This window comes from Rhinatrema bivittatum, chromosome 2 (genome assembly GCF_901001135.1).
Source record: "Rhinatrema bivittatum chromosome 2, aRhiBiv1.1, whole genome shotgun sequence".
Taxonomy (NCBI): Eukaryota; Metazoa; Chordata; class Amphibia; order Gymnophiona; family Rhinatrematidae; genus Rhinatrema; species Rhinatrema bivittatum.
Genome location: NC_042616.1, coordinates 48207176 through 48222104, shown reverse-complemented (window position 1 = coordinate 48222104; position 14929 = coordinate 48207176). Strand labels below are relative to the sequence as shown.

Genomic DNA, 14929 nt, shown 5'->3' with positions numbered 1-14929 from the left:
CTGTCGACTCCAATGAAAATTTACCCTCAACACCTCAAGCCAGCCCTACCACCTTGGCTAGCTAAGCTACAGCAATGGATACTGGTTCAATTAGTTCAGCATAGTCAGGCCATTATTGGACAGTATCGCAGCAGTGTCAGAGAGTGGACCACGGTGATTACCCCTGAGCAGGCCGAAGAGATGTATGGGGTGGTAACCCCCAAATGTAATCTCATGGCAAGGGGCCCAAAGACCTTCTGGGAGTTCTGCTGGATGTCCATGGAATTTCCATCTAGGCCCTTCAGTTCCAGTATTTTGAGTGCAGCAGAATCCATACCCACAGCAAGTAGAAGTATTCAGCAGGAAGGAGAATGACAGCACCGGAGAGCCTATATCCTTGGGTACCTCCTGAAGTGTCTACAGAAAGGGATCTGCTGGACCAGTCATTGGGAGATAGGCCTAACATTTACAGGATTTCTCAGGCCCAGCATATCATTGATAGTCGGGTCCAAGGGATCTTTTAACTACAGTACCCCTACCTCCCGGTATATGTCATGAACTTTGAGAAAAACCAGGATGCCTGCATAGCGAAGTACACTGACAAGGTGATTGTTAAGGATTCCAAGGATCCTCAATACATGCGAGTCCATCCAGGTTACCGGCGGGCCTTAGATAGGAAAATAGCAGACCTGCAATTTGGCAAGAACATCTTTAAGCATGCTGTCATCTATTACCTGAGGAGCTGGGATCAGAAAACTTACTCAGTCAATTGTTTCTTACCCAATGGAGTAACAGTAAAGAAGCCCAGCCCTGAGCATTATGAGAGATGAAGTTTCCCCAAGAAGAAAGATGCTCCCAGCAAGGATCCGATATCCCTTTGAGGTGGAATACAGGACTGAACCTCCAACCAATTAAAGGACTGTTTCTGTTACAGAAGGGACTCTACTGTTTTCTCTTTCTTGTTTGTTGTTTGTTCTCTTCTTTATTGCAGGGCATCCAATTGTTAGGAAATTCCAGTCACAGAAACCATTGCTTAAAAATACTTTTTGCCTGCCCTCTATGGACGGTGAAGACTCCTGCTTTTCATCAGACACTGTTAGCTTGTCCTCCATGGAAGGATGTGTTACGAGCGCAACCTCCGACGACCGTTACTCTCTGAGGCACGGAGGCGCGGTCGTCTCTCAAACAGGGTTGTGAGCCCTTGGGCCACAGCATGACCCAGGGAGAAGCCCCAAGCCACACTGCGGGAGGTGAGCTGGTGCGAGCATGGGTAACAAGGCAAAACATGACTGAAGCCAGGACTAGAGAACAAGGTCTGACCCTCAACCGGACCTGCACGCCCCAGACAACCAACAACGCAATGTTGATTGATTGAACAGTCCTCCGACCGTTCCAAGCCCTTTCGGACCTGCCGCTGGGTACGGCAATGGGAGGCAGGCCGGAACGAGGACAAGGGCAAACGGAGTCCTTGGAACATATAAGACATCACAGATGAAGGGCTGATGCAACGGCATCATAGACAAAGGGCTGATGTGACGGCATCACAGACAAGGCAAGAAGCTGGGAAGGTAGACATTGGCACTGTCTCTCAGGGCGCCCTACACAGCCCACCTTCACGGGCGGACCCAATGTGCTGGTTGCGGACCACCCTGTCCCACTGCGCGCCCTACACAGCCTGAGGAGGCTGGACACTGACCACGAGGAAAGCGGGACAAGCACAGGAAGGAATCCAGCTGAAGCGAGACTCCGACGACGAAGCCGGTGTCATCCGGAGCACCACAAGGGCTGGCAGGACAGGAAGGCTCAGGAGCACAGGACATACGTCCACTGCAGGCAACTCCCATGACAAAGACGTGTCACCCGGGGATCCATGGCGCCGGCAGAACAGAAGGCTCAAGAGCACCTTCCTAAAAGAGAACATATCTCCCCAGTACTCCAACATTTACACTGGCTTCCTATTACTCACCGCATAAAATACAAAATCTTAACCACTATCCACAACCTACTTTATAATCCTAATTCAATATGGCTCTGCTCTATGCTACACATCTATAAACCAACAAGACAACTCCGTTCCACAGACAAATGTTTACTGGAAATTCCGTCAGTCAGATCTACTAGCTTAGCCCTAACAAGAAACAGAGCTTTCTCAGTTTTTGGTCCTTCCTTGTGGAACTCTATACCAGACAGTATCCGAATGACATCTAATCGAAATGAATTCAAAAAGATGGTTAAAACCTTTCTATTTAATGAAGCATACAATCTCAGTACCACCATTTAAATGTCTACTCTGAATTACCTATATCTGCTTGATACTTGTAAAGAAAGATTTATTTTGTTTTATTGTGTCTTATGTTCAAATTGTTTTTATTGTGTATGTAAATTGTAAACCGCCTAGACGGACACGTAAGTGACCCCATGTGCGGTATATAAAAAACTTTAAAATAAATAAATAAATAAAATAGAACATCAGGAACCTGGAACAAGGAACATGAAGACACTAAACACGAAGCCATCAAAGCAAAGAAAGACCATGGAGGACCTGGACCGGTCTGAAGACACAGACGACTGTGGAACCCGATCCAAAGACAAACAAGAACTGAAGTGAAGATCCTTTTATACTGTTGTAGACAGGCAACTCCCTGGGAGGAGTTTGGAAGGGCCCTATAACTGAGGAGAAGTGCTGCGGGCCAGCCCCTAGGGAAAAGGGCATGGCCCCCAAACTAGGAAGTCCACACAGACCCAAGCAAGCCTCAAGCAGGCCCCAAGGACCTCTAAGGCCTCCCAGGCCCCGGAGCAAATCCCAGACAGTTCGTAGGCGAGACCCTGGCTTTGGAGCGGCCTCCAGAAAAGGTAAGATGCCTCCTGTGGCACCACTCCAGGGGGAATCGTAACAGGATGAGGGTGGTCTGTCTTGTCAGAGACCCTTCTTCAATCAAGAAGAATGAAGTCATTACAGTAATGAACCATAAGCCCTTTGGGGAAGGGCCATGTCTATTTAATATTCATTCTCTATGGAGAATTGCTCATTTCAAAGGAAGAAAATTGTTTTGCTCAAGATTTTCTTTATTTTTTTTCTTTAGATTTTTACAATCTGTTTTTTGGCACTTCAAATTGTACATCAAGGATGACTTATATTAATGTATTTAAATGTTGATTCTCTTTCTCAAAAAGGTTATTAAAGTTATAAAACTTCATTTTAAATGGGAGTTTGATTTATTTGTTATATTTGTGATAAGAACATAAGAAATTGCCATGCTGGGTCAGACCAAGGGTTCATCAAGGCCAGCATCCTGTTTCCAACAGAGGTCAAACCAGGCCACAGGAACCTGGCAATTACCCAAACACCAAGAAGATCCCTTGCTACTGATGCAATTAATAGCAGTGGCTATTCCCTAAGTAAACTTGATTAATAGCCGTTAATGGACTTGTCCTCCAAGAACTTATTCAAACCTTTTTTGAACCCAGCTACACTAACTGCACTAACCCCATCCTCTGCCAACAAATTCCAAAGCTTGTGTGTTGAGTGAAAAAGAATTTTCTCCAATTAGTCTTAAATGTGCCACATGCTAACTTCATGGAGTGCCCCCAAGTCCTTCTATTATCTGAAAGTGTAAATAACCAATTCACATCTACTCGTTCAAGACCTCTCATGATCTTAAAGACCTCTATCATATCCCCCCTCAGCCGTCTCTTCTCCAAGCTGAACAGCCCTAACCTCTTCAGCCTTTCCTCATAGGGGAGTTGTTCCATCCCCTTTATCATTTTGGTCGCCCTTCTCTGTACCTTCTCCATCGCAACTATATCTTTTTTGAGATGCGGCAACCAGAATTGTACACAGAATTCAAGGTGCGGTCTCACCATGGAGCGATACAGAGGCATTATGACATTTTCCATTTTATTAACCATTCCCTTCCTAATTGTTGTGCCGGTTCTGTTCTCTCTAGCTTCAGTAGCTTACCTTGGGTAGAAAAAAAAATACAAAACATTGCCGTTTTGATTGCCCCATACACTTGAATGGGATCCCCTCTCCATACATGATCCCTTTCTGGGATGTAGAAGGGAAGCCTAAGTAAGATACTTTTATCATCACAAGAAATTGTCAGTGCATATAAAGATCTGCAAGGAAGGATTTTTTAACCCTTGAGGTTACAAGTTTAAATAGATGCAAAGAAAAGATTCAAGCTCCTCCACCATCAATCTTTCTACACAGGGAAAAGTAAAGGGAAATTTTCTATCAGATTGGATACAAAATTAATTCTGCACCTCACCTATTCTCTCTGCTCCTCCAGGTCCTCAGCAGTGATCATTGGAGTTGTTCAGGAAGCACCCTGGTGTTCGCTGCTGAAAATATGCAAACCCTATACCGGTCCCATAAAGGAACAGCTATAAGAACATAAGAACATAAGAAAATGCCATACTGGGTCAGACCAAGGGTCCATCAAGCCCAGCATCCTGTTTCCAACAGTGGCCAATCCAGGCCATAAGAACCTGGCAAGTACCCAAAAACTAAGTCTATTCCATGTTACCATTGCTAATGACAGTGGCTATTCTCTAAGTGAACTTAATAGCAGGTAATGGACTTCTCCTCCAAGAACTTATCCAATCCTTTTTTTAAACACCGCTATACTGACTGCACTAACCACATCCTCTGGCAACAAATTCCAGAGTTTAATTGTGCGTTGAGTGAAATAGAACTTTCTCCGATTAGTTTTAAATGTGCCCCATGCTAACTTCATGGAGTGCCCCCTAGTCTTTCTATTATCCGAAAGAGTAAATAACCGATTCACATCTACCCGTTCTAGACCTCTCATGATTTTAAACACCTCTATCATATCCCCCCTCAGCCGTCTCTTCTCCAAGCTGAAAAGTCCTAACCTCTTTAGTCTTTCCTCATAGGGGAGCTGTTCCATTCCCCTTATCATTTTGGTAGCCCTTCTCTGTACCTTCTCCATCGCAATTATATCTTTTTTGAGATGCGGCGACCAGAATTGTACACAGTATTCAAGGTGCGGTCTCACCATGGAGCGATACAGAGGCATTATGACATTTTCCATTTTATTCACCATTCCCTTTCTAATAATTCCCAACATTGTTTGCTTTTTTGACTGCGGCAGCACACTGAACCGACAATTTCAATGTGTTATCCACTATGACGCCTAGATCTCTTTCTTGGGTTGTAGCACCTAATATGGAACCCAACATTGTGTAATTATAGCATGGGTTATTTTTCCCTATATGCATCACCTTGCACTTATCCACATTAAATTTCATCTGCCATTTGGATGCTCAATTTTCCAGTCTTACAAGGTCTTCCTGCAATTTATCACAATCTGCTTGTGATTTAACTACTCTGAACAATTTTGTGTCATCTGCAAAATTGATTATCTCACTCGTTGTATTTCTTTCCAGATCATTTATAAATATATTGAAAAGTAAGTGTCCCAATTCAGATCCCTGAGGTACTCCACTGTCCAGTCCTTCTACTGAGAAAATTGTCCATTTAATCCTACTCTCTGTTTCCTGTCTTTTAGCCTGTTTGCAATCCACGAAAGGACATCGCCACCTATCCCAGAAGCCTCTCATGAGGAACTTTGTCAAATGCCTTCTGAAAATCCAAGTATACTACATCTACCGGTTCACCTTTATCCACATGTTTATTAACTCCTTCAAAAAAGTGAAGCAGATTTGTGAGGCAAGACCTGCCCTGGGTAAAGCCATGCTGACTTTGTTCCATTAAACCATGTCTTTTTATATGTTCTGTGATTTTGATGTTTAGAACCCTTCAAACTTTCACCTAGCTGAGGTTGCAAACGAGAATTGTCAGTGCTTGTGGTAGGCATAATATTTAAATAAAGTTCCCTGTAAGACAGTAGATTTTAAAGATGGTTTCTCCTGTTTTGATTAATCACAGGTGTGGGTCTGCCAGAAAAAAACTGTGGGTGCAATATTAGCCAAGCGGGCTAGGACAGAGGAAAACACGACCGACACCGCGGAGATGGAAACAATTGAGATGCCGGCCCTGGGACGCCCGTTCCATCTGGGGATGCTCTATGATTGTCGCAATGATAAACTTATCCCAGGTACTGTGATTATTTCACACCCTTCACACAAAGAGGGTCATTTTCAAAACGTTTGCATAGCAGTTGGCCAAAACACACAGAAATTATATGAATTTTCAAAGCAGACTAAACACACATAAGTCCATCTACCCCGCCCATGTTACGCCTGCTAAAACATCTGCACCCATTTTCCCTGTATATTTGATGGGCATTTCAAAAAACGTTTGCGCAAAATTCACTGGGGTGACTTGCAGAAGTCTCTTTGAAAATTATCCCCAGGAAGCTGAGATAAGTCACTGCCTCTCTGGGCCTTATTTTCTTCTGATTCCTTAAAGCCTTACTAAAGGACTGATTTCCAAACCGCCCACACTGCTGCAATGCACCCGGTTACTTTTTATCCGTGAACTTGGCACCAGTTCTGAAAGGGAAAGTTATGCGCGTACTTTTCCTTTTGAAAACTGCCTGCTTATAAAGTGCCCAGGGATACTTGCAACTGCTTTTACTTGCAGGTGTTTTTTAAATGGGAAATAATCGCATAGATCTGAAAATGCAATCTTTTTTTTTTAATGTTTTATTTGTTGCTTTTTAACACAAAATTATAGAAACCTTTCAAAGTAATACATATCTTTCAATCACTTATTTAAAGAATTAAACTTTAAGGCATACAAAGTCAGAATTTGAAGACATTTACCTATCTAAATATTTTTCATCTCATCTTTGATTCCTAGGTAAGTATGTAAGATCCAAGAATTTACTAGAACATATATGCACATAAAATGAAAAAGAAACAAGGAGGTTACCTATTTATTTATTTATTTATTTATTTATTTAAGTGATTTTATATACCGGGATACCTTGGGAACATCATCTCGGTTCACAGATAACTAAATACAGCAAGGAGCTTTACAGTGAAGAAGTTACAAAGTATAAAATTAACAATAGGAAACAATGAATAGTTGTAACAAGTAACAAAGTGACACGCGCTTTACAGGGAAAAAAGTAGCAAAGTATAACGCATTTCACAGGGAACAGTTAACAGCAGGTAACAATGAATAGTAACTGGTAACATTATGTTGGGTAAGTTGATCGAGGTGGAAGGGTATTGTCTGAGGGGCAAAAGGGGGGAGATGCAGAGAGAGAGAGAGAGGAAGGTTGCAGAGGGGGACTAGCAGGAACATGAGTGATATTTTAATGATATTTTAAACAGGGGCAAAAGAGAAGAAAAGAGGGGTATTAAAGAGATTAAGGGGGGAATTAGGTGAAGGCCTGTTTAAAGAGCCAGGTCTTAAGGTTCTGTTTGAATCTTTTTTGACAAGATTCTAGGCAAAGGTTAGGAGGCATTTTGTTCCAGAGGGTGGGTCCAGCGAGGGAGTGGGCACGTTTCCTGGTGGATTTGAGTTTGGACAGTTTGGGTGAGGGGGTGTGCATTGAGGCAAGGTGCTGTGTCCTGGTGGGTCTGTGAAGGGTGCGGATTCAGAGGTGATCCTTGAACCAAGGCATGTCATGGTTATAGATGGTTTTGTGGATAAGGGTAAGTGTTTTGTAAATGATCCTGGAGTTAATTGGCAGCCAGTGTAGGTGCTTGAGGACGGGGGTGAAGGGGTCTCCTCGGTGGGCATTGGTGAGTATACGTGCTGCTGAGTTTTGGAGCATCTCTAAGGGCCGGAGGGCGTTCTTTGGGAGGCCGAGGAAGATGGCATTACAATAATCAAGTTTGGCTAAAATGGTAGCTTGCAGGACTGTGCGGAAATCATTGATGGGGAGCAAGGGTTTCAGTTTTTTAAATGTGTGGAGCTTGAAGAAACCGTCTTCAATGAATTAATAATAATTCCACGTTGGTGGAGTTAATGAATTATTATTATTATTATTATTATTATTAATAATAATTATCCTGAGTTGGTTGGGCTACGTTACTCTCAGTTCTATGGTTATACGAAAAAAAACCTCAATTGAGATGGTTCAAAAAAGAGGTACTGATTATTGTTGAAATTTACAAGGCACTTACAAGGGTATCTAACAGTAATTTTTGCCCTCATCTGCCTAGCCTCTTGGCACATCTCCAAGAACTTTTTCTTCATATTTAGGTAACCTGAGTAATATCAGGATATACCCAAATCTTTTGCCCTAGTTACAATTTACTTCTATTCCGAAAGTACAGGTTCAAAACTGAATCTCTATCCATAGAGAGAGCAAATGAAACCAAAAGCGTCCCAAGATATTCAACCTGTTCCTCTACCGATGTTTCTAGGAATGCAGTTAGATCTATATCCACTCCCTGTGGTGACACATCCAGTGCCCTTTGTTCTTTTACTGTTGATGGTACATAATAAATATTTGATATTAAAGGTAAAGCATCCTTTGAGAATTGGAGAATTTCAACAAGATATTTCTTAAATTGTTCTCTAGCTGATATTAATTTTACTTTTGGAAAGTTTCTTTTTTTTCCAATTTAAATATTTTTATTTTAGGCGACAAATCACAATATAAGCAAATGACAAGTAACAACAGTTTTCTGGAAAGACCCATAACTCTTCTTAGAATGTGCCGTAATTTCAGCCAATCGATAGATTGTGTTGCGATCCCGGGTCGCCCCCGGGACCGGCACTCACCCCCGACACAGCCCCGATGCAGTTCTGGCGTCCTCGGGCCTGCACAGGCCTCCCACGCCGCGCTCCTGCTCCGGAGGAGCAGCCGGTGTTCTCCCGCGGCTGGCCCTGCCCCCGTAGGTGCGCGCGCGCGCGCTGGAGCTCCAGATTTAAAGGGGCCAGCGCGGGAGAACCCCGATCCACCTCCTGATGACGTCAGACGCTGCAGGGCTACTTAAGCCCTGCAGCTGCAGCCATTCCCTGCCTTGCAACGAGGTTCCACAGGTCTCCTGTTTCTTAGTTGCTGCGTTCCTGCTTCCTGCTGATCCGGTTTGGTTCCTGACTCTTCTTCTGCCTCATCCTCTGGTTTTGACGTCGTCCTCTGATTCCTGGCTTGACCTGTTTCCGTCCACGACTCCGCGCTTGCCTGCTCCCTGGTTCTGGTTGCCCTCCGTCTTCTGGTTCTGACTCGGTCCGCTTCACGACTCCGCCTTGTCTCTTCCCTGGATTCTCCGCGCTGGTCTACGGGACCTTGCCTCGGATCTTCACTGTTCTTCAAAGTTCCTGCTCAGCTGGCCCCGAAGACTCTCCTAAGTCCCAGCGCCGGGCCCCTACGGGCACCTCCTGGGGGGGGCTCCGGCTTCCAGAGCGAATCTCCAGAAGTCCCAGCGGCCGGACTCTTATGAGCTCCTCTCGGGGGAGTACCGGCTTCCAGGGCGAAGATCTCCGAACCACCGGGCCAACACCGTCTTCACCCCATCCTTCTCTTGAACCCTTGGTCGCATAGGGTTCCTCCGTGCTTCTTCATCCTTCCGACCACGAGTCTGTCCAGCCGCCTTCCGGTCAGGCCATCGGCTGCGATTCTTCACAGCGGTCCATCTCTGGTCCTGACCGGTCCAAGGGTCCACGAGGTTAACAGATTGTCCCCAGTTTGGTCTGTACTTCAGCTAATGTTGGCATCGTGGGTGACTTCGTTTCCTTGCTATTTCAATCCTGGCAGCTATAAAAATGAAAGTTACTAATCTATGAAAACTATCCTTGCCCTGGAGCAATGGCAGACCTAGTAGGGCATGTTGGGGAAGAATCCTCGTCACATCCCCAGATAACTGATGTATCCAAGCTTCAATTAATGTCCATAAAGCATGAATCTTTGGAAATTCCCACCACATGTGTAAAAAGCTACCAATAGTGAGGCATCCTCTCCAACACATGTCAGAGATAGCGGGAGACATGCGGTGTAGTCTGACAGGATAATAATGCCATCGCATTAGCAGTTTTATTGAGTTTTCAATCAAATATGATGCAATTAAACCTCTGCCCGTAAGTGAAAAGACCCTTTCCTATTCCCGCTGTGATAGAGAGATGTGTAGATCTGCTTCTCAAGCTATTGCAAATTTGGGCTTCACAAACTTCTCTTTTCCCAGCAAGGCATAAAGGGTCCAGAGTAAATGAGTAGAACGATCTGCTTTCTGACACAGTATCTCAAAATCAGATTTCCCTTGCTGAAAATGCCCGCTAAGTTGAGTGGAATGAGCATAATGACGTAATTGTAAATATAAAAATATGTCCGAATCACTCAACATATATTTCATTTGTAAGTCAGGGAATAAGACAAGACCCTTCTGACCCCAGAGATGCTGCCATAAGCAGATCCCCCGAGTGTGCCACTCCCAAAAGGTCTTGAACCCATGCCCCGGTGTGAACTCCTTGTTAGCATATAAATAAGTCCTATAGTGATATTCCTGATTGCCCAAGAGAACATGCTTCTTGACTGACCATATTTTTAAAAGAAGCACCATAGAAGGAGGTAAAATACCATTAGGTTGCAAAAGCCACGTTTTTTTGGATTAATTGGGAGAAGTCAGAGATTCTCAATCTCAATATTCCCCATTCTCAAGAGGAAATACTTAACATAAGGGTTCGCTTCAAATGTGCGACAAATAAATTAAAATATTTGGTGGTATTTATCAGTGTTTCTCAAGATTTATTTCAATTGAATTACGACACTCATTGGTCCAAGATTCTTAAGGACTTGGAGGAATGGAATAGATATAGTATATCATGGCTTGGTAGAATCACTGCAGTTAAAATGGCAGTTCTCCCTAAATTGCTTTATCTTTTCCAAACACTGCCGATTGATATTCCCCGGCAGCACCTGGCTCAGTGGCAGACTCAGTGGCAATGCTATGACAGACTTGACAACGGTATATCACCCAAAAGGTGTTGGCTGAAACATACCCATGGTTTCTGCGGAGTCTGCTTATGCCACTCCACTAACATTTTAAACCGGGCCACCAGGAAATATCTCTCCAAATTGGGTACCCCCAAGCCACCCTGTTTCTTAGATTTATATAGAGTGTGACGTGCTATTCTTGGTCTTTTACCTCCCCAAATATATGTCACCATCCTCTTCTGCCGTTGAGCCATATTAGGTGGTACCATCCAAGAAAGAGATCTAGGTGTCATAGTGGATAACACATTGAAATCGTCGGTTCAGTGTGCTGCGGCAGTCTAAAAAGCAAACAGAATGTTGGGAATTATTAGAAAGGGAAGTCCATTACCTGCTATTAAGTTGACTTAGAAAATACCCCCTGCTATTACTAGCAACAGTTACATGGAATAGACTTAGTTTTTGGGTACTTGCCAGGTTCTTAAGGCATGGATTGACCACTGTTGGAAACAGGATGCTGGGCCAATCCGATAGGCTAGACTCTAGAGACAGACACAGAGCAATAAATACTTTATTATACTGCTGTATTGGTGATGGTACTGTCCGGAGGACGGGCAGAGTTGGTGTTCAAGATGAATACTAATCTTGAATGTCTTGGAAGCAGCGTGGCAGTACCTTCACCTGGAAGTAGTGAGGCTTGATGTAGATCCCGCAGAGCGGGGCAGGCTGCGTAGCAAGAGAGATGTCCAGCAGGTTAGAAGCGTAGCAGTGCTCACAGCGAGATGGAGATGATAGGCTTTTGCCAGAGAATGAGCGGTGAGAGACCCAAGGTCGGGGCAGATGATTACCCAGAGCTAGATAGGCCTTGAGGAGCGAGTACCTACAAATACTGAGGGTTGTTGCAGAGTAGATGAAAGCTTCCTCTGTGGATGAGCGACCTGGGTCCCTGGTGCAGGATACCCAGAGCTGGATGGGCCCCGAGGAGCGAGTACCCACAATACTGAGGGTTCCTGGAAAAGAGAAGACAGAGAGGACCCCCGAGGAGAGGGTATCCAGTTAGTTAGTGTGAGAAGTGGGAGGCCCCCGAGGAGCGGGTACCCAGAGTTTCTGCTGTACAAAGTAAGGCTGAAGGGCGAGGAGAGGCACTAAGTGGGCTGCTTTGTGAAGATCAGAGTAGCGAACCGAAGTCCTTGCTAACTCGCTGGATTGTAGTGGAGCGAAGGTTTAAATACCTGGTGGTGTGACGTCATGTGGTGGGGACGCCCCTGAGGTTTCCTCCATGACGTGTACAAATGTGTGAGTGGCGCGTGCACACTCTAGGAGGTTTCCAAGAAACATGGCGGATGGGTACGCCCATGCTGGTCCGTGAACGCCAAGAAGCACGACACGCCGCATCAGAGATAGCCATTCTTCCAATAGCGGGGGAAAGAGAGAGGTGAGGCAGAGCGGTCGCTGCCATCTGCAACTGATGGCCGTAACAGTACCCCCCTTCAAAGGACCCCCTCCAAGACTTCTTCCAGGTGGTCTGGGTTTCAGAGGGTGAGAGAGATGGAACTGACCTACCATGTTCTTGTCCGTGATGTTGGACAGTGGTTCCCAAGAATTTTCTTCTTCTCCATAACCCTCCCAAGAGATGAGGTATTCCCATGTCTTGCCTCGTTTGTGGACATCAAGAATGTCATCCACTACATACTCGATGTCATCCTCCACATCCAGATCAGTAGGTTCTGGGGTCTTCTTGGAGAACTCTGAGAGTTTTACAGGTTTCAACAGAGAGACATGGAAGGTGTTATGTGTCTTCATTGAGGGTGGTAATCTCATTCTGTAGGTTAGATTACCTAGGCGATGAAGGATAGTGAAGGGTCCCACAAAGCGAGGTGCAAAACCTGCTGATGGCAGTTTGAGTCGGAGGAACTTAGTGCTTAACCAAACTTTATCACCAAGCTAGAACTGAGGATGGAACTGAGCTGGAACTCTCGATGATGAGTATCGTAAGTCCTTTTAGCACTCTGTCCTGCTTTTAGGAGTAAGTCTTTAGTTTGTTTCCAAAGCTGGGTTAGTTCTGTAGCAGTGGCTTGTGCTGCAGGAGATGCCACGGATAATGCGATCGGAAGAGGTGGCAATGGTTGTCATCCATAGATGAATTGAAAGGGGGAAGACCCCGTTGAGGTAGTAGGATGTGAATTAATGGCAAATTCTGCCCATGGCAGAAGTTCAGACTAGTCACTCTGCCTGGAATTTACATAGGACCGAAGGAACTGCTTGAGTGTCCTATTCATTCTCTCAGTTTGACCATTTGACTGAGGAGGATAAGAGGAGGTCAGATCCAAGGAGATGTCGAACTTTTGACACAAGGCTTTCCAGAATTTGGCAGTAAATTGTACTCCTCTATCAGACAGTATGTGCTTCGGCATGCCATGAAGACGAAATATGTGCCCCCTAGTCTTTCTATTATCCGAAAGAGTAAATAACTGATTCACATCTACCCGTTCTAGACCCCTCATGATTTTAAACACCTCTATCATATCCCCCCTCAGCCGTCTCTTCTCCAAGCTGAAAAGTCCTAACCTCTTTAGTCTTTCGTCAAAGGGGAGCTGTTCCATTCGCCTTATCATTTTGGTCGCCCTTCTCTGTACCTTCTCCATCGCAATTATATCTTTTTTGAGATGCGGCGACCAGAATTGTACACAGTATTCAAGGTGCGGTCTCACCATGGAGCGATACAGAGGCATTATGACATTTTCCGTTTTATTCACCATTCCCTTTCTAATAATTCCCAACATTCTGTTTCCTTTTTTGACTGCCGCAGCACACTGAACCAACAATTTCAATGTGTTATCCACTATGACACCTAGATCTCTTTCTTGGGTTGTAGCACCTAATATGGAACCCAACATTGTGTAATTATAGCATGGGTTATTTTTCCCTACATGCATCACCTTCCACTTATCCACATTAAATTTCATCTGCCATTTGCCTTCTTGGCATCTCAGGACTTGTAATACTCCAAAATGCTTATATACAGACCCTATTGTGGTAGGGATATTTTAAATGAGACGCGTGTACTTGCACACAATATAAAATTAAGTGTATTTTTGCTCGCATGTCCAATACACGCGTTTATGGACATATCTATGCTCCTTTTAAAATTTACCTGCAAATGAATTGCCCTGGTCTCCAAGCTCCAAACAATTGATACCACTCTTCATCATCCCTTTTGACCAAATTCCTTTAGCCACTAGACCCTGACAGTGAGTTCCCCAACCTAACAGACTGGTGTCCGATGTCACCATCACCCAAGGGACAGCTTTGAGTGCCACTCCCTTCTCAAAGTTCTTGGTTGTCAGTCATCAGTCCAGATGCAATCTGATCTGCTCAGGAACAGAGAGCTTCACTGAGTAGTATTGTGATTCAGGAGACCATCTTGATAGCAACACCCATTGTAAGGGTCTCATTTGATCTTGCACACAGCAAATCCAAAGCCACTGCCATGGATCCCAACACCTGTAGACAGCTCCATGCTGAGGGCCGCCTTTTTTTTTTTAATACTTTTTATTTATCACCTTTTTAAATTAAACACAAGCATCATTTGTTACAGAAAAAACTGAGCAGATTTAGCAGCAAAATATAAACCAAAATCATGTTGCAAGATATAATAATCCATTGCTGAAAATCCCCATATATTATAAGAAATTAAAGGGAGAGACAAGACCTAATTGAGCAAAATATGAACAAGGATAAAGGAAAAAAGAAATAAGACAGGAAAATCTTCCAATACACATTAATAACATGCCAATACTAAGTCGTTGACTACACATGACCAGTATGAAAATCTAAATTACATCTCAATTGAGAAGGCTCAAAATACACAAATTTCACATTAGAATATTTCATAAATGATTTACAAGGATAGCAAAGAACAAATTGTGCGCCAAAAGCCAAAACTTCCTGGCGCATTTCAAGAAATTTCTTCCTGTGCAACTCTAGTAATATCTGGGAAAACCCAAATCTTCCACCCATAAAATAAGCGTTGCCTATTACGGAAAAACATTCTTAAGACTGAATCCTGATCTTGTGGGAACTCAAGATCAAGAGTCCCAGAACTTCTTTAGAAGATTCCAAAAATTTAGTCA

At 44.1% G+C, this 14929-nt stretch overlaps 1 protein-coding gene across 1 annotated transcript in view; it reads left to right on the top strand.

Annotated features, from left to right (window-relative positions):
- Positions 1-14929, top strand: part of LOC115083906 — a 51714-nt gene that overhangs the window by 16097 nt on the left and 20688 nt on the right. Inside the window, exon 2 of the mRNA XM_029587984.1 lies at positions 5894-6062. Within this exon, the coding sequence (XP_029443844.1) occupies positions 5978-6062 (85 nt within the window). The 5' untranslated portion in view covers positions 5894-5977. The remainder of the gene's footprint in view (positions 1-5893; positions 6063-14929) is intronic.